This window comes from Chionomys nivalis, chromosome 11 (assembly GCF_950005125.1).
Source record: "Chionomys nivalis chromosome 11, mChiNiv1.1, whole genome shotgun sequence".
In the NCBI taxonomy this organism is placed as follows: domain Eukaryota; kingdom Metazoa; phylum Chordata; class Mammalia; order Rodentia; family Cricetidae; genus Chionomys; species Chionomys nivalis.
Genome location: NC_080096.1, coordinates 13,081,640 through 13,101,405, shown reverse-complemented (window position 1 = coordinate 13,101,405; position 19,766 = coordinate 13,081,640). Strand labels below are relative to the sequence as shown.

Here is a 19,766-nt window from a genome sequence, read left to right as displayed (position 1 = left end):
CCCTGAGTCTGAACAGGGACCATTTGACTATGGCCGGACATCCCCGCCGCCCCTGCTGCACGCACTCGCTCAAGCATGTGTTCTAAGGAAATGAGGGACCATCTGCTACCTCCTGGACGCTGACCCGGAGCTTCAGCAGAATGGGGCAGAGGAAACGGCAGGGTGCACACCTGCTCCCTGTGTCCAGTCCTGTCTTCATTCCCTTAGCTTATGCATGGCCCAGTGTCACCGGCCTCCCAGTGTGTGGAGATTCAAGGCCAGTCTGGTCTAGAGCAGAGGCCGTGTGTCTGGTGCTAGACTGAGGGCTTAGAGAATTTAGCCTTGGGCTGGCAAGGTGACTCAGGGTGAAGGCACTGGCCTCCAGGCTTACTGACTTGGGTCTGATGATAGATGGCGAGAACCCCCTCCTGCAGCTTGCCCTCTGACCTCCATCCACTCACCCTAGCATGTTGTGCACACGATAAATTAGAAAAAGCATTTTGATCTCACCCTTCATAGCGCATAAAGTGTATCCTATCCCAACCATGTCCCTGATGGGGCACTGAAGGACACGTGAGTGGCGGGATACCAACACAAAAGGAAATGAGGGCCCAAGCTTTAGTTTCCATCCCTGGATGTTAAGCCATGGGACACCACTACAGCTTCTTGTCTAGGCTGCCTGGTGGATTCCCAGCCCTGACCCTTCAGGTTCTCAGCTGGGGACCAGCTGAGACATTTAAGAGAGAAGGTTCTGGGGTGGCAGCCCACAGAGTGGGACACTTGGCGAATGAGGACCATTCAGCTTCAGTATCTGTCCTGGAGGCTGCACACCCAGTGGGAACGGGGACCTGTTGATGGGCCCCATGGTCTTGCTGGGTTAGTCTAGGCCATGGCAACCTGTGAGGACTGTGGCTTAGCTACCTCTCACGGATGAACAGGAGTGGGGCTCATCCACTTGGTGAGGGAGAGTGATGCACTCATCCCCTTGCAGAGAGCACCCCACATCTACAGAACCTCTTCAGATTTTTTTAGGCTCTCCCCTACCCCCGGTCTCTGGTAGCCCAGGCTAGCCTCAAACTCTCTGTCCTAGCTAGCTTCTGTTGCGGTGATAAAATATGGAGCGAGAGCAACAGTTGGGTTCTCTGTGCCCACGGCCATCCCCTCTGACTTCCCTATGTGCTTTGCATGTCCACCATGGCTGGCTGTTGCCTTCACAGCCAGTGGCCACACAGGTATGAGCTCAGGCAGAAGGCTGGGTGTGGCCACATCGTGAAGATCCCTTGTCCTTCCAGGGCATGCAGGCCCCGCTGGGCCCCAGAACTACATCCTGCTCTAGCCTCTGTTCTTCCCCCAGAGCCTTTAAGGCTGTCCACCTGTCCCCAGGCAGGATCGTCACTATGTAAATGTCTGTGCAAATGCCTCGCTGTGGAGTGACAGGCTCCACAGTGAGGTGGTGGCATCTAAAGCTGTTACTTCGCTGTCATGGAGCCCCGAGCAAGGACACCCCACCTGCTGCTTCTCCTGCTCCACGCTCTGACAAAGCCAGTCGAGCTGACAGAGAGCTCCGACTTCCACCTGGCTGGGGACTACCTCCTGGGTGGCCTCTTTTCCCTCCATGCCAACGTGAAGAGCATCTCCCACCTCAGCTACCTGCAGGTGCCGAGGTGCAACGAGTGAGTCCCCGTACAAAGCTACAAGTTGTGGTGGGGACAAGGCATGGAGTCAGGGCCCGGGAAAGCACAGTCCTCAGAAGGCCGAGCTAGGGCCCCAGATGGTTCTCCTCATTCATTGCTAAACCCCCAGTCCTGGAGCCAGCCTGCTGGTCTCCTGTGCTTCTGAAATTTGAAGCAGTTGTGTTTGTAACCCTGACCCCTTGATTGCCCCTATGTTCCATCCCTGGTAATACAGGATGTTTAAGCTCACAGGGTCACCACCAAAGCCATCCTCAGCTCCATGTTGGAGCCCCAGGAAGACCATGTCAAAGCCTTGTCTAGATGCCAGGCAAGGCAGAGCCAGGTAGAACGTGGTGTTTGGGTATCCAGTTCAGACACCGGGCACTGAGGAGAGCTTTGCAGTTTTCAAGGTTGTGGCTGAGGAGACAAGGAGTGCTTCCAGGCCTGGAGAGCCTCCTCCTCCCCTCTCTGTGAGCCATTTGGGGTGACAGCACCACTTAGAGCTCAAGTGCACACTGGAGCCATCCTGACCTTGCCTAGGAGGTGGAAGATACTGGGAGATGGGGAAGAGGGAGGCAGAGAGGAAAAGCTGGCTAAGGGTTGCCCATGGGAATTCCTCACTTAGATGACAGTGAGGAAGATACTTAGGGCTTGAGGCTGGTGATGGGGTGGTCCAGGGATGGAGATTATTACAAGGTTTGTAATGATCACCAGTACCATGGCAATGACACTAATAATCTTGACTGCAGCCATAACGGTGGTAGTTAAATGGGTATAGGGACGATGGTGGTGATGGTGAGGGCGATGGCGGTAGTAGTGGTAATGGTGGTGTTGATGTTAATGGTGGTGGTGATGGTATTGGTGGTGTTGATAGTGACTGTTTATAGTTATAATAATGGTGCTTATGCTGGTGATGATGGTACTGATGAGAGCTGTTGTGGTGATGATATAATGGTAGTGATGGTGGTGAATCGGTAATGATGGTAATATTGGTGTAGTGATTGATAGTGACGGCATATGGTAGCGATGGTGGTAGTGGTGCTGATGGTGGTGGTGGCAGTGGTAGAGACTGTTGATGTTAGGGATGGTATAGTGGTAGAAATAGTGGTAGTAGTGTGGTAATAGTGTTATTGATGATGGTAGGGCTGTTGATAGCGGCATAGCAGTAATGACGGCATATGGTAGTGATAATAGCAGTGGTGGTGATGGTGCCATTGTTGGTGACAGTAAATGGTGTGTGGTGGTCCTGGTGATAGCAATGGTGCTGATACTGTTGGTGGTGGTGATAGTGATGTTGTTGGTGATGGTGATGTCATTGTTATCAGTGATGCTCACAAAGATACAGGAGCAGTGAGGGCAGTGGTGGTGTGGGGATAAGGGGAGATGATGGTGGCAGTGGGGATGGCAATGATGGAGGAGATCCTTGTGGGTGTGGGTGGATAATGATAGAGATCATAGGACTCACAGTGTGGTCACAGGGACAGTGGTGACAGAATAATGCTAGAATCTGCTATAATGCTCTTTGTCAAGCTTTCCCATGTGGGGAGAGTGGGGCAAAGGTTTGTCTTATCCCTTCCCCTTCCTGTGGCCCCTCCCTCACAGTGTGAGTACCTCCCCTCCCTCACAGTGTGAGCCCCTCCCCTCCCTGCAGCCCCGCCCCTCCCTCACAGTGTGTGGCCCTGCAGGTTCGAACTGAAGGTGCTGGGCTACAACCTCATGCAGGCCATGCGCTTCGCTGTGGAGGAGATCAACAACTGCAGCAGTCTCCTGCCAGGCGTGCTGCTTGGCTATGAGATGGTGGACGTGTGCTACCTCTCCAACAACATCCATCCTGGGCTCTACTTCCTGGCACAGGAGGACGACTTCTTCCCCATCCTCAAAGACTACAGCTCCTACATGCCCCACGTGGTGGCTGTTATTGGCCCAGACAACTCTGAGTCTGCCATCACCGTGTCCAACATCCTCTCCCATTTCCTCATGCCACAGGTGATTCCTGGGAGATGTGGCTGGGGAGGGCCAGAGGGCGACTGCCCAGAGGGTGAAAAGCTCATCCCTGTCAGCCATGGTAGGAATATGACCAGGGGCAGACAGCAGTTCAGGCTTAGAAGGAAGGTTGACATACTGGGAGTCTCTTCACCCCTCTGAGCCTCAGTTTCCCTATCTGTAAAGTGGGCTGATGAAGCTCCATTCAGGACTGTCTGTGGGTTGAAGTGATCAACCTGAAGGAGTTTTTAGAATGCAGTAAGTGGTCTGCAATGTTGTCATTACCAAAAACCGCATCTTTCTCAGGAATGAGAACTAAAGAGCATGCTCAATTGCCTAGCACAAGACCTGACTCACAGTAGGCCCTCAAGGAGTGCTACCCAGGCCTGGGGAGATGGCTCTTTTGGTAGAGTCTTTGTTGTACAAGATCCAGAGTTTGGATCTTGAACACCCGCATAAAAAGCCAGGACCAGCACTGGGGGCTGAGGATGGGTGGAGACAGGATTCCCTGAGCTCACTGGATGGCAAGTCTTGCCAGCCTGGTGAGTTCCAGGTTCACTGACAGGCCTTATCTCCAAAGTAGAGTGGACAGTGATTGAGGAAGGTGTCTAATATTAACTTCTGGCCTCCACACGTGGGCATATGAACCTATACACACATGCTCACACATATACATGTGTGTGCATAAACACATGTGCACACATTGTTCACACAAAAAAAGTGCTGATAGTATGATTGCTATTACCTTTTAAATTTGGGGGGTGTGGTCTCTCTACATAGTTGTGGTCTCTCTACATAGCCCTGACTGTCCTAGAACTCCCTCTGTAGATCAGCCTGGCCTCGAACTCAAAGAGATTTACCTACCTCTGCCACCTGAGTGCTAGGATTAAAGGAATGCGCTGCCGTGCCTGGCATCTTTTAAGTTGTTTTGAATTACATTTTTTTACTTATGGGGAGAGAATACACACATGTCATGGCAGGTGTGGAGGGCAGAGAACATTCTGTGGAAGTTGGTTCTCTCCTTCTACCTAGCAGGTCTTGGAAGAATGAACTCATCCTTAGGTTGGGCAGCAAATGCCTTTTCCTTCTCAGTCACATCTTGCAAAGCTTTGACCACTGTTAATCCATCACCAGCCACACAGGTGAAAGAGCCCAGTCCAGCAGAGCTGTAGAATAGTAACCGAAGATCAGATTGGTACACAGTAGGCTGGCACACGTATTGGAACTGCTACCGCAGCCCTTACCTTGTAAAGTACCCAGAGCAGGAGCTAAGTATATGCTAACATGTTGATGTGCAGTGTCTGGTCCAGGACTGAGCTCATCCCTTTATTCATGGAACAACTGTTTCTTGGTCACCTACTGTGTGCCAGGGATGGTTACAGGTACTGGGTAAACACCTGGCAACCAAGCACAATCCCTGCCTGCATGCAGTCTGTCTCTTATGGGAAGATACAGCCAACACGTGTGGATAAGTGAGTGATGGAGTGTGTTAGAAATGCTGGGGTTTTAATCCCAGCACTCGGGAGGCAGAGGCAGGCGGATCTCTGTGAGTTCGAGACCAGCCTGGTATACAAGAGCTAGTTCCAGGACAGGCTCCAAAGCCACAGAGAAACCCTGTCTCGAAAAACCAAAAAAAAAAAAAAAAAGAAAAAAAGAAATGCTGGGGTGGAGGTGGAGGAGCCGGGTGTAGAGGTACAGTAGCTGGGGTGAAGGTAGAGTAGCCCGAGGTGGAGGAGCCGGAGATGGAGTTGGAGGAGCCGGGGATGGAGGTGGAGGAGCCAGGGGTGGAGGTGGAATAGCCAGGGGTCAAGGTGGAGTAGCTGGGGGTCAAGGTGGAGTAGCTGGGGGTGGAGGTGGAGTAGTCAGGGGTGGAGGTGGAGTAGCTGGGGGTCAAGGCGGAGTAGCTGGAGGTAGAGTAGTCAGGGGTGGAGGTGGAGTAGCTGGGGGTGGAGGTGGAGTAGTCAGGGGTGGAGGTGGAGTAGCCGGGTAGAAGTGGAGTAGCTGGGGGTGGAGGTGGAGTAGTCAGGGGTGGAGGTGGAGTAGCTGGGGGTGGAGGTGGAGTAGCTGGGGGTGGAGGTGGAGTAGTCAGGGGTGGAGGTGGAGTAGCTGGGGGTGGAGGTGGAGTAGTCAGGGGTGGAGGTAGAGTAGCTGGGGGTGGAGGTGGAGTAGCTGGGGGTGGAGGTGGAGTAGCTGGGGGTGGAGGTGGAGTAGTCAGGGGTGGAGGTGGAGTAGCCGGGTGGAAGTGGAGTAGCTGGGGGTGGATGTAGAATGTTTTGGGTGAAGACTGAATCAGGCTTGAGAGAACTGGACATTTCAGCGTGGCGATCAGATGGGTTTGCTGACCACAGGACAAAGGCTCAGGGCTCAGGGGAGTTGTGCAAGCATAGGGGGTGGCGGAGGGAGCGTTCCGGGAAGAAGGGTTGGCTGGTGCAATGGCAAGAGGCACCTGATGGGCTTACAGAGCAGGGAGAGCCAAGCCAGGACCTGGAGGAAAGAAGGAGGAGAGGAAGGCAAGAGGTCATGAGGATGGTGACTGGGATGGAGTGGGGAGGTCGGCGATGGGTCTGGATGGGCACCCTCAAAGGATAGCTGAAAGGACTGGCTGATGAGCTATGTGCAGAAGAAGGTCAAGGATATCACCAAAGCTTTTGGCCTGGCCACTGGAAGGGACAGATTCCCTGGGTCAAGTTTGAGATGGGAGGCGAACATTTCCAACTCCATACCTGAGGTTCAGGAGGGAGTCTGGGGCCAAAGCTGGATAATGGGGTTACTGACTTGAAACAGTGTTTGTACAAGAGGCTGAATGAGACTTGTGAGGAGGGAGGGGTGGTGGAGGGAGAGAAACGAGGCTGGGAGCCTACACGTCCGGTACACTGAGGCTGAGGTCACAGCAGAGATGGAGTAACTAGGGACCGAGAACTAAGCCTCGTGTGGGGTCTAGGAGGACAGGTGGCCAATGGAGAGGCTGGGACGCTGCTCTCCCAGGAGGAAAACTGTGCTCAGGACGTGTGGTCGGAGCTCAGTCAGGATTCCTAAGTGTGGGAAGGAGACAGATGTGTACCACACACACAGTAGGTGCCCCGTCAGCAGCAGAAGGTGATGTGGAGACTGGTGTGGGTCACCCAGAGAAGTCATGGTGTACGGTAGGGTCTCATATTTACTAAGATGGCCACGGTGATGGCAATACAAACACAGCCCTGGGCACTTATGTGTCCCCATACGTCATCAGGGTGGCGATGTCAGCTCCTCTGACACCTCTCTGGCAGATCACGTACAGTGCCATCTCCGACAAGCTGCGGGACAAGCGGCGCTTCCCTGCTATGCTGCGCACGGTGCCCAGTGCCACCCATCACGTCGAGGCCATGGTGCAGCTGATGGGCCTCTTCCGCTGGAACTGGATTGTGGTCCTGGTGAGCAACGATGAATACGGCCGGGAGAACGGCCAGCTGTTGACCCAGCGTCTCATCAAGGCGGGGGAAATCTGCATTGCCTTCCAGGAGGTTATTCCTGTACCCGAACCCAGCCAGGTCTTGGGGCCTGAGGATCAGATCCAACTGAACAACATCCTTGAGAAGCTGCGGTGGACCACAGCACGTGTTGTGGTGGTGTTCTCGCCAGAGCTGGCCCTGAACATCTTCTTCCAGGAGGTGCTGCGGTGGAACATCACCGACCTTGTGTGGATTGCTTCCGAGTCCTGGTCTATTGACCCAGTTCTGCACAAGCTCAAAGACCTGCGTCACACGGGCACTTTCCTGGGCATCACCATCCAGAAGGTGTCCATCCCTGGCTTCAGCAAATTCCGAGTGCGCTATACCAAGCCAGAACGTCCCTTGCTCAACAAGACCAACCCACGGGCCACCTGCAACCAGGACTGTGATGCCTGTTTGAACACCACCGAGTCCTACAACAACACTCTTATACTTTCGGGGGAACGTGTGGTCTATGGTGTGTACTCGGCCGTCTACGCAGTGGCCCACGCCCTGCACAGATTCCTGAACTGCAACCAGGTCCGCTGCACCAAGGCAACGGTCTACCCGTGGAAGGTGAGGGCCTAACCTTGCAGGCACTGGCTCCACCATTGCCATGCTCAGGGACTCAGGGTCTAGGCACAGGGCGTTCCCCTACCTCCAGATGTCCAGCAAGCACAAAGGTCTGATTTCAAATCCCCAGAACACATGTGAAAAGCTGGGCTTGGCTGTGTGTGCCCATAACCCCAGTGCTGGGGAGGGTAGAGATGGAAGGATTGCTGGGGTTGCTAGCTGCCAACTGAGCTCCAGGTTCAGTGAGAGACTCTGTCTCAAGGGAGAAAGGTGAGCACTTGGTGTCCTCCTCTGAATTCTGCGTAATACACTATACATATACACGCCCCCACAAGGGTACACCCACACAGCTCTGCTCTATTTCAGCCATGTGTCTCCACTGCATAGCCTCAGAACCTAGGCCCACCGCTCTAAGTACTTAACGTTTGAACCGTGCAGTTCTTTGAAAGGCATTTGGCTGCCAGCTCAATTTGACTCTCAAGTGCTGAGACCTTGGTAGCCCGTGTCATTGTTTGGAGTGGTGTTTCCCCGATTGCTGGGAGCCCATAGGGTGCATCCTTGTGGTTGAGCTTTCACACTTAGGGAGGCTGAGGCACAGGGATCCGAAGTCACCAAGCCAACTAAGGGCAGAGCTACGACTGCCATTCAGCTCCGGGCTGCTCTGCTCAGAGCACATTCTAGCTAGCACCGGTTTGGGGAGATGGACTCAGAGCTGACTTTCTGGTGTGGGGCAGTGGGAAGGACTGAGTGCAGGGGAAATTCCAGCTGGCATTTGCTGTTGAGAGGATCCCTGAGGGACGCCCCAGGTGACTTCTAGGGAGGGGAAGGGGAGAAAGTGAGTATTCCCTGTTACTGTTCTAAGTTTTTTTTCTTAATATTTTTCTTTATGTGAGTGTTTGCCCATATGTTAATAATCTGTGTACCACATGTGTGCAGTGCCTGTGGAGGCCAGAAGAGGGCGCTATATCCACCCTGGAATTGGAGTTACAGGTGGTTGTGAGCAGCAATTGAACCCAGGTCCTTGGAAGAACACTCAGTGCTCTTAACTGCTGAGCCATCTCTCTAGCCCCCATTCTAAGTTCCTAATGTGGCTCCAGGGCTCAGAAGACAGGGTCCCTCTGCGTCCATTTTTCAGAAAAGGAAATGGAGTCCAGAGAGGTTGAGCAACAGACCCACACGTCCCAGAGAGTGGCAGACCTGAGGGCTAGCTCCAGACACATCAGGCTCCAGAGTCACCCACCACCTGCCAACTGCCGCTTTCCCAATGCTTGCTGCTCACATTTGGCAGGTGTGAAGGCTGATGCAGGGCTGGCAGACTCTCAAATGTCTGCTCCTGTCTCTGATGATCTTTCTGATTCCTCCAGCTACTCAGGGAAATCTGGAACGTCAACTTCACCCTCCTGGGCAACCGTCTCTCCTTCGACAACCACGGGGACATGCCCATGCTCTTGGACGTCATCCAGTGGCGGTGGGACGATGGCCAGAACCCCTTCGAAAGTGTTGCCTTCTACTCCCCCACCCATAAGAGACTGACCTACATCAACAATGTGTCCTGGCACACTCCCAACAACACGGTCAGCTTGGAGGGTAGCACCCGGGGGGCTTGTCAAGAAGGGCCCTCAGAGATGCATCAGCAATAGCCGGTGGGGCCTCCATTTGGGGGGCAGGGTCTGGGGTCACGTCCTTCTTTGCTAGATGAGAAGTATGGCGTGTAAGGTGTGCTGGCTCCAGGAGATGGGGGACCGGGGAGGGTGGCCTCTGCTCACAGCCCAGCGATGAAGTGCATGCGACCCCTATATTAGCCTGAGGTGATGGGATTAGGCATGTCCATTGAGGCTGCCAGCAAATAACTGATAAGAAGCTTCTTAAAGAATGAGATGTTTGCTGGGCGGTGGTGGCGCACGCCTTTAATCCCAGCACTCGGGAGGCAGAGGCAGGCGGATCTCTGTGAGTTCGAGGCCAGCCTGGTCTACAGAGCTAGTTCCAGGACAGGCACCAAAAACTACAGAGAAACCCTGTCTCGAAAAATCCAAAAAAAAAAAAAAAAGAATGAGATGTTTAAGCCGGGCGGTGGTGGCCCACGCCTTTAATCCCAGCACTTGGGAGGCAGAGGCAGGCGGATCTCTGTGAGTTCGAGACCAGCCTGGTCTACAAGAGCTAGTTCCAGGACAGGCTCCAAAACCACAGAGAAACCCTGTCTCGAAAAACCAAAAAAAAAAAAAAAAAAGAATGAGATGTTTATTTCCACTGGAGGTCTGAGGGTACCGTTCATCATGGTGGGGAAGGAAAGACAGCAGAGAGCCCTGGGTGACTGATCACACAGCATCCACAGACATGAGGAAGAGAGAGACAGATGCTGGTGCTCTGCTCATCTCCTCCTTCTTATTCAGTCCGGGACCCCAGCCCCTGGCACGGTAGTGCCCACACCCAGGGTGGATCTCCCCTCCTCTGCTAAAACTTTCTAGAGACGCCCTCTCAAGCATACCCAGAGGTGTTTTCTGCGGAGTCTATACGGGGACTGAGGCCTCCGCTCTCCCCATGGTACGGATCAGAACACCAAAGGCACAGAGAGGTTGTGGAATATCCTGAAGTCCACACAGCTTGTCTGTGGTTGAGGCTTTCTCTGCATAGCCTTCCAACTATAGCCGGTCATTCAATGTTGAGTTTGTGGAGTCAACCAGGTTGTCTTTGTCAGTTTACTTGACCTCAACCCCCCGGGAGTTCTTTGTTTCAGCTTCTGAAGGCAGAAGCAGAGGGAGAGGTGCCGCTGGCCCCTGCAGAGACCAGAAACCTTCTTGGCCTCTTTCCTGCTGTTTGGTAGCTTGCTGGCACTCCCTGGTTCTCCTCAGCTCCTTGATGTGCCATTCTGATCTTTGCCTTCTTCACCTGGTAATGTCTTTGTGCCCTTGCCAGCGTCCAGATGTCCCCTCTGTGTAAACGCACTAGTTGTCATGGATGAGGGACCCTTCTTTTTCTTAATTACTTATGGGATGACCCTGTAATGAATCAGGTTACATATTTAAGTCATAGGCACTAAGATCACACATGGGGCTTATTTATTTTGGTCTGAGTTCCCACCAAAATGCAGAGCCTGAGGCAACTGTCTTGTGTGATAGATTATCACAGATATGCCCCCAAGTACCAGGGAGATGGGAAATCATGCAGGAGGGAAGAGGAAAAACCAGTTCAAGGGAATGCCCTCAAGCCAGATGCTGCTGTGAACTGATGGAGCACCATTTTCCTGTCACCTCCCAAGGACTAGAACTGTGCCCCAAGGGAGAGAAATGGGCAGCAGGATTGGCTGGATCCCATGCCCTGGTGGCTACAGGTTGCTCTGTGGATCGCGAAGCCCTGTATTTGCAGGTCCCACGTGACCGAGTGCCTAGAAGCTTCAGGTGGATCTCTTCCACCACAACCCCATGGCAGAGAGTGAAAGGCATGGCCCAGTAGCTGAGGCAGGGTGCTGGCAACTGCTGGCTGCATGAGATTGTCCCGCTGGAGCCTGGAAGGCCCCAGAGCCGCTGGGATATTGGGCAGCCCCGTCTGTGCAAAGGGGGTATTTGATGGGCAAGTGACAGGTGGCAACCATCTTTTTCTTCCACTTCTGGCTGACTACTTAGGAGTGATGGTAGGCTTCAATCCTACGGTCCCCAGCCCTCAGCTGCCTGGCTGTAAATAGACCTTGGTGGTTATCTCCAAGACAGAGGCATAGCGCTGTTCTCAGGTGCCCAGCAGTCTACCCTGCATGCCCCAGCTTCTTGTTAGAACCCAAGCCTCCTCCTTCTGTGACCTTCTCGTTCACTGGCGGGAGGACCTCAGAGGAACCAGATGGTTTGCCATGGGTCTGTCTCCCCACTAGGTACCAGAATCCCACCCCTACCCCTCTAAGACCTTGACTCTTACAGTCTAGTGCAGCAGTTTTCAAACTGGGAGTACGATCCTTTGGGTGGTCACCTAAGAACACCAGAAAACACAGATATCTACATTAAGATTCATAACAGTAGCAAAATTGCAGTTATGAGGTAGCAATGAAATAATTTTATGGTTTGGGGGTCACCACAGCATGAGGAACGGTATTAAAGGGTCACTGCATTAGAAAGGTTGAGATCCACTGGTCTAATGATTTGAATGCCAGTGATTTGAGGTTCTTTCTTATTTCTTTGTTTGCTTCTGTACTCTATGGTGCCAGGGATCAAACTCAGGGTCTTTCGCATGCTAAACAGGAGCTCTACCACCTAGCCATACCCTTCTCTTTCTCCTGCTTTTCCTCTCCCCTCCTTCCTTCTTCATTTCCCTTGCCTCCCTCCCTTCTTCTTCCTTCCTTCTTTCCTCTTTTCCTTGTTGAAAGAGGGTCTCTAATACATTATGTAACCAAGAACAAAACTGAATATCTGATCCTTCTGTCTCCACCTTCTGAGTCCTGAGTTTGCAGACATGTCCTATCACCCTTGAGTTACAGAGTGCTGGGTTCAAACCCAGGGTTTCATGCATGCTGGGCAGTCTCGACCAACTGAGCTACATCTCCAGTCCTCTTTGGTTTTCTTAGAGTCTCGCTATGTAGCCCAGGATGGGTCCTCTGCAAGAGCAGCCAGGGCTCTTAACCTCCAAGCAGTCTCTCCAGCCCCTTCTTCTGTCATTTGTCTCATTCATCTTTTCTGTGCTTGGAGAATATGTCTGACATGATTTCAGTCTTTTTAATTTGATTAACACATGCACCACCGTCAAGCCTGCCTAGCGTCTGTCCTGGGAGATGGCCATGCGCACTCGGGAAGGTTGCTGTGCTCTGTTGCTGCTGGGCAGAGCATCCTGCTAGAGTGTGCTATTTTATGGTGTTGGTCAACTTTACCACTTCATTGTGGATCCTCTGTTTGGTTCTCTGTAGTGACTGAAAGTCTGATGTTGCCATGGCCACCTGTTATTTTTGAATACTACACCTATCTTGCTTTCCTTCAGTTCTTGCTTTATGTATTTGGAGTCTCTCTTGTTAGGGGCATATGTGTTTATACTCACAGCATCTGTGGTTCCTGTGCCAGAGGCTTACATGTCCTTCCTGATCCTTTTTGGGAGTCTCTTATAATATCATTGAGTTCCTCCAGAAGTTCATCTTTTACTTTATTTACTTATAGATTTAATTTTTAATCGAGTGAGTGAAAATTCAGCTGCAGTCATCAGTCAGTCAGACTATCACTCGTGAGTTTTCTTATTAATTCCTCTGTGGGGATATTTCTGCTACCGGCAGGTGAAACACTCTATGTGCCCCCGGATACTCTCTTCATGCCCCCGACTGCAGCTCTGGAGGCTGGGCTTGGCCCCATGGCCCAGTTTTCTGGGGATCTGAGCTGCTGATTCCCAGTTTGCTCTCCTGTCTTGTCACTGTGAGGACTGCAGGCTCTCTGCGGTCAAGCTGGAAGCCCGCCCACCCCAGTTTCTCTCAAAGCCCCGTTGAAGCTCTCCTATGGAGCCCTTTTTGTTTTAGCATTCTCTGGGGTATTTAAAACTGTCCATCTTATTCATAAAAATGCTCATCTTCAATGCTGTCCTCCAGCATCAGGCATCAGTTCCTGCCCCAAGTTTGTGTGTGTGCAGGCATGCATGCATATGTGTGCTGGTGCATGTGTATGCATGTACATGTGGAGGCCAGATGTTAACCTCTGCAGCTGCCCTTCTTCTTTTAGACAGGGTCTTTGACTGAGGCCTAGGATTTGTCATTTTAGCAAGGCTGATTGGGCAGCAAGCCCCACGGCTTCTCCTGTCTGCAACTACACAACACTGGCGGTACAGGCATGAGCTACTAAGCTTGGCTTTCGACACGGTCGCTGGGGATGGAACTCTGGGCCTTGTGCTTTTGTAGGAAGCATGCTACCAATGGAGTGATTTCTCCAGGGCTACCTTCCATGTGTGAGTGCATGGATGAGTGGATGAAAAACACGATGAAGTCAGTCCCAGGGGTGCAAGGCAGGGCCGATCTGGTCACTCAGGAGCTAGTAAGACATCTTGAGTTCAGAGGTGGGACAGGAGACCTGGCAATGGGTGGTGGGCTGTGGCTCCAGATAAAGGACGTGTGTGTGTGTGTGTGTGTGTGTGTGTATGTATGTATGTATGTGTGTAAGCACGCATGCACACACGCACTCGCGCGCTGAGGCCTGTGCACCTGCCCAGCACATGGTCATATTCCTGGCAGAGAACTCCCCATAAGGCACCAGGAATCTAGCAATGGATTAGATGTTTAATTCTTTTATGTTGATGATGATCATGATGATGCATGTTGGCAAGCATGCCACATTGCACACACGGAGGTCAAAGGACAACTTTGTGGAGTCATTTCTCTCCTTCCACCTTTACATGGGTTCTGGGGATTGAACTCAGGTCGACAGACTTGGCTGCAGGCGCCTTTCCTCGCGGAGGCATCTTCTCAGCTCACGGATGCTTACTTTCGGCTGCTGAGAATCACTAGAGGTTTTCTCTGAAGTGCTAGGGAGGGCGACAGGTTATCTAGAAATGTCAACTGATGGCCGGGTACAACAAGGACCTGGGTGTAGGGGGTCATGAAGGCAGAGACCTCAGACTTGAAAGAGGTCAAAAGAGACGGGCTCTGGTGTTGAGGGGCCCTTCCATGATTCCCTGGTCTGAGCCCTGGGTCCTTCTTGTGTATGCTCATAAGAGACAGTTTTCCTTAGTCACAAAAACGATCTCCGTGGGATTCAGTGGCTATTAGCTCACCCCAGAGTGGTGGTGCCTGAGGTGATTCACTCTCTCCTCCCTCTGCCATGCTCTGTCTACACAGGCTCCCCTCACCAGACTCAGACACCTCCTCTTCCTCATCCTCCCTCCTACTGTTCCCTTTGTGTATAATTCACCCATTCAGCTCACACTTAATGACCTTTCTGTGCCGAGCTCTCCTGCAGTAGGGACAATAGGCATGGACACTGCCCTGTGTTCGAGTTCACCTGAGACCCCACTCTTCAGAAGGACATGCAAGCGGGAGTCTTGACTGTGGTAGCGGAATAGATGGTGCCGGTCCCGGCAAGGATGGATCCAGGATCTCTCAAGATCTTTCACGTCTTCCCCACCAAGATCAGGTTTTTCTTTGGCCGTGATATCCTCTCCTATGGATAAGATGGCTGCCAGCACCCCCAGGGTTGCGCTCTATCTTGTCTACATCCCCAGGAAGTCTCTGTCTTAACCAGAGTGCTTTACCAGAGGTGGCGGCTTGGATTAGGCCACAGACAGATGAAACCAAGAGAATCCTGTGAAGACCCGGTCCTAACAACTGCTCAGACAGGGCCAGGCTCCCCTCTCCTGAGGAGCATCCTGCTAGGTGGCTTCCCCGAGGATGGGGAAAGAGGACACAGTGTCTCATGTCTTCCTCCTCCAGATCCCAGTGTCCATGTGTTCCAAGAGCTGCCAGCCTGGGCAGAGGAAAAAGCCCGTGGGTCTCCATCCCTGCTGCTTTGAGTGTATGGACTGCCCACCGGGCACCTACCTCAACCTCTCTACAGGTACAGCTCCCACCGCCCCTGCTCGGCCCTTCCTCAGCAGACTTTGTGTTCTGTTTAATGGCTCAGCACCTCTACCTTGTCCTGGAGTTTTCAGGGGTCCCTTCCCTTTGCCAGGGTCTCTGGGGCCTTCCCAGGGAATGTGAGTATCCAGTGGCCAGAAACCAGGCCTGGGGCCTCTTGTGGTTTCCCATGAAACAAAAGCCCCGGGACAGGTTTCTGTGTGGTACTCTGGGGTCAGTCCTCACACTGTGTGCCAACCACTTTACTCACTGAGCCATCTCCTCAGTCCCATCAACTGAATTCTTGTTTGGAAGACTCTAGAACACCAACTCTGTGTTTGACTTCACACTAGTGTAGCCCAGTTCAGGGCTGAGTGTGAAGCTTTCTCCTGACCTCAATGACTAAGAATTAATTGAGCATTTCCCCTTTGTAAAGACACTTGCTGTGTGCCCAGCGGCACGCAGGACCCCGGCTAAGTGCTGATCAGGTTTGCTGAAGGCGTCTGCTGGCCTGTCCGTCACAGTTGTCAGTGGCCCAAAGAGAGGGGCCAGGCTTTACCGGTCTCCAGAGCTCTCCATCTCTGGTTCCTGCCACAATGTCTGCTGCTCAATGGGGCTGGGACAGTGGTTGATAAAGGGCTTACCTTGTATATACAAGGACATGGGTTTGACCCCTGGAATCCACATGAAACAGAGGCAGGCCTGATGCTCGTGGAACCAGTGCTGGGGAGGTTGAAACAAGTGGATCCCTGGGGCTCACTGGCCAGTCAGTTTAGCCGACTTACTGAGTTCCAGACAAGTGGGAGACTGAATCTCAATGAGAGAGAGAGAGAGAGAGAGAGAGAGAGAGAGAGAGAGAGAGAAAGAGAGAGAATGACATTTGAGGAATAATACCAATGTCTTTAGCCTGTATACTGATGTGTACATACACATACATACACACACATGTGCGCATGCACGCACATTCACATGTCCAATGCAGGCACACACACGCACACACACACATGTGCACATGCACGCACACTCACATGTCCAATGCAGGCGCGCGCACACACACACAATGCTAACTGAATGAGGTCCTTGAGGATGTGGTTTTAGGCCTCTCCCACTAGAGTGCGATATCTTAACAGAGAGGCTGCAGGGGGTGGGGTGGGCCTTGCTCAGCCATTGCAATAGGAGTCCATTTAGCCTCTCTCTGGCTCAGAGTCCAGGCCCAGAGCACATGGCCTCTCAGGTGGGGGTCTGGTTGACCAGAGATGCTGTGGGTTCTTGCAGATGAGTTTAACTGTTTGCCATGCCCGGGTTCCATGTGGTCCCACAAGAACAACATGGCTTGCTTCAAGCGGCGGCTGTCCTTCCTGGAGTGGAACGAGGTGCCCACCATCGTGGTGACCATACTGGCCGCCCTGGGCTTCTTCAGCACGCTGGCCATCCTGTTGGTCTTCTGGAGACATTTCCAGACACCCATGGTGCGCTCTGCCGGGGGCGCCATGTGCTTCCTGATGCTGGTGCCGCTTCTGCTGGCGTTTGTGATGGTGCCTGTGTACGTGGGACCGCCCACGGTCCTCACATGCCTCTGTCGCCAGGCTTTCTTCACTGTCTGCTTTTCCATCTGCCTGTCCTGCATCGCGGTGCGCTCCTTCCAGATCGTGTGTGTCTTCAAGATGGCCAGACGCCTGCCACGGGCCTATGGCTTCTGGGTACGTTACCATGGGCCTTATGTCTTTGTGGCCTCCATCACGGCCATCAAGGTGGCCCTGGTGGCGAGCAACATGCTGACCTCCACCATCAACCCCATTGGTCGGACCGACCCCGAAGACCCTAACATCATGATCCTCTCCTGCCACCCTAATTACCGCAATGGGCTACTGTTCAACACCAGCATGGACCTGCTGCTGTCAGTGATAGGATTCAGTTTTGCTTACATGGGCAAGGAACTGCCCACCAACTACAATGAGGCTAAGTTCATCACTCTTAGCATGACTTTCTCCTTCACCTCCTCCATCTCCCTCTGCACTTTCATGTCCGTCCATGATGGCGTGCTGGTCACCATCATGGACCTCCTGGTCACTGTGCTCAACTTCCTGGCCATCAGCTTGGGATACTTTGGCCCCAAGTGTTACATGATCCTTTTCTACCCAGAGCGCAACACTCCAGCTTACTTCAATAGCATGATCCAGGGCTACACCATGAGGAAGAACTAGCCTCGCCCACCACCCTCAAGTGGCAGAGACCCCAGCCTGCTGCTGCTGTTCCTATGCCCATTCCTGTCGTTTGGACATTTTTACCCACCTAGTGCTTGTAAATACCCATACTGCGCTCTTCCCTCCTGCGTTGTTTCACCAGTCAGGAGCTGCCACTCATCTATGGAAGAAGCCACCCAAGGTGTCCATGGGGCGCCATGGGCAGTCTGATTTATAAGCCTACCGCTGCCATCTGGTGGTCACAGTGAGCACCTGCAGGCTGTGGCCCGAGCCTTCCAGCCAGCTCAAGGCTGGCAGTGGGGTCCAGCATATTCCCTGGCTGTCTTGTGCTTCTGTGTTTCACTTCCAGTTCCCCAGGAAGCACAGATCTGGTCTTCTATGTTCTAATGGAAAACTGGGCATCGTGGGTCCTTTGTTGCTTATGAATAAACTTTACTTGGGTGAAATCAATGTCTCTTCTTGATTTTGGAGGTTCGCTGAGGGAAGGGCCCATGAACTCAGTCTGGGGTAAATTCATTGTCTCTTTATGCTGGGTGACCTTGGGCCAACTTGTTCTTGAGCCTACAGTTGTCCACCTCTGAAGTGGGAGCCATAGTTGCAAATGTTGGTGTTTGAGGGCCGAAGAAATGGAAGATGCTACAGGGTTGGTAGGAAGGAAACTGCAAAGAGCTGCCCTTCAGGAAGAGGTGTGGGGACAGTCCCAGCATGGTTTGCATAGACAGCCATGATGGGGCCCTGGAGGGGGCCCATGGATCCTAGGAGGAGCTTCCTTAAGAGAGACAGCAACCACAGATAGCAAACACACCAGGGCTGCAAGAGAATACGCCTTCACTTCTTCGGAACAAGAGAGCTCCTTGTTCTCTGGGGTGTGCAGAGGGGGACACACTCTCCAATGTGATACCTAGGCGATGTGCCAGGAGTCCAGGGCAGAAGGGCATTAGACAAAAGCGAAGTTATAATTCAAGGTTCTTTTAGGGCTGGGTATCAGGGGACCTGGGCCTCCAACTGTAGGAAGAGGGAGTCTTCTAGGTTATAACAGCTTTGCTGACCAATGCTCTGTGCAGAGAGTGCTGTGGGGAGGTGTGGCCTGATTTCTGAGGGGGCGGAGGGAGGCTAGACAGAAGGTTCATAGCTTAATAAGAATCTGTGTTGTAAGACAGTACGGTAAAAACACACATAGCAGCTGCTCAATAAATGCCAATCATTATGAATGCACACGCCTCTGAAACCATCAGGCACAATGTAAAGCTGTGCCTGTGTGTGTGTTCTTTTACATATGAGTCACATGTATGTGCAACTGTACCTACACGCATGTGTATATGCATGTGGAGGCCAGAGAACAGCTTTAGGTGCTGTTCCTCAGAAACAATAATGAGATGTAGTCTCTTATGGGCCTAGAGTCCAGAGCCCCAAGGATCTGCCTGTCCTGTCTACAAGCACATGCCACCGTGCCCAGTGTGGAGGTCTGAATGAGAACGGCCCCCATAGACTTGTATATCTGATTGCTTGATAGCCACTTGGTGGAACTGTTTGGGAAGGATTAGGAGGTGTGGCCTTGTTGGAAGAGGTGTGTCACTGGGAGCAGGCTTGGAGGTCTCGGGAGCCCATGATATTCCCAGTTAGCACTCTCTGTGTTGTGGTTATTGTCTCAGCTACTGCCCCAGTGTCATAATCCCCACCATGATGGTCACGGACTCCACTACCCCCTGATGCAAATTAAGTGCTTTCTCATCGCAAATTAAATTGCCTTGGTCACGGTATCTTTAGTGCAGCAATAGAGAAGTAACTAAGACACTTGGCTTTTTCTTTTTCATGTAGGTTCTTGGGGTCTCATCCTTGTGTGCAAGCATTTAGCAACTGAGCCACCTCCCAGCCCATACTTTTCAATGTTCATGTTTCAAGGACTGTCTACCCTGGAGCCCACAGTGCCAGCCCCTGTGGGAACCTTCCCTGTGGGAAACTCAGCTTTCCTAAAACTGCTCCTCAGCTCTTCCCACCACAGCAAACAAGGCTCAGCACTCCCGAGCCAGTGTGCTGTGGCCACCTTTGCACTGCCACACTGGGGGACCTCGTGCTGCTGAGCATAGTTCTGCCTAGTATACCCCTATCCCGTGGTGAGCCCCAGGCAGGGACCTTCGACACCCTTGTCCGTGTCCAGTGCTCAGGCCTGAGCCCTCAATGCTCACTGAGGATCAGTTCCAATGTGAGGTTCCAAACTGTTCTCCAGAAAACCCGAGTGGTCCTCTCCGAAGCACCCAGATCTCAGGCAAGGGTGCAAGCATCAGAGTGGTGGTGCCGGGGCAGGACAGAGGGCCAAGCTTCCTGAAGGTTTGCCACTGAAGGACGGATCTTAGGGAGGGGTCAGTTTTCCAGCAGTTGGGAAGACAGG

At 52.6% G+C, this 19,766-nt stretch overlaps 1 protein-coding gene across 1 annotated transcript; it reads left to right on the top strand.

The window, feature by feature from the left end:
- Positions 1-1,461: 1,461 nt before the first annotated feature.
- Tas1r2 (taste 1 receptor member 2) lies at positions 1,462-17,377 on the top strand. Its single transcript, XM_057785484.1, has 6 exons — positions 1,462-1,652; positions 3,338-3,638; positions 6,902-7,678; positions 9,040-9,249; positions 15,051-15,174; positions 16,449-17,377. The coding sequence occupies exons 1-6, from the start codon at positions 1,462-1,464 to the stop codon at positions 17,375-17,377; spliced, it is 2,532 nt and encodes an 843-aa protein (XP_057641467.1).
- The last annotated feature ends 2,389 nt before the right edge of the window (positions 17,378-19,766 follow it).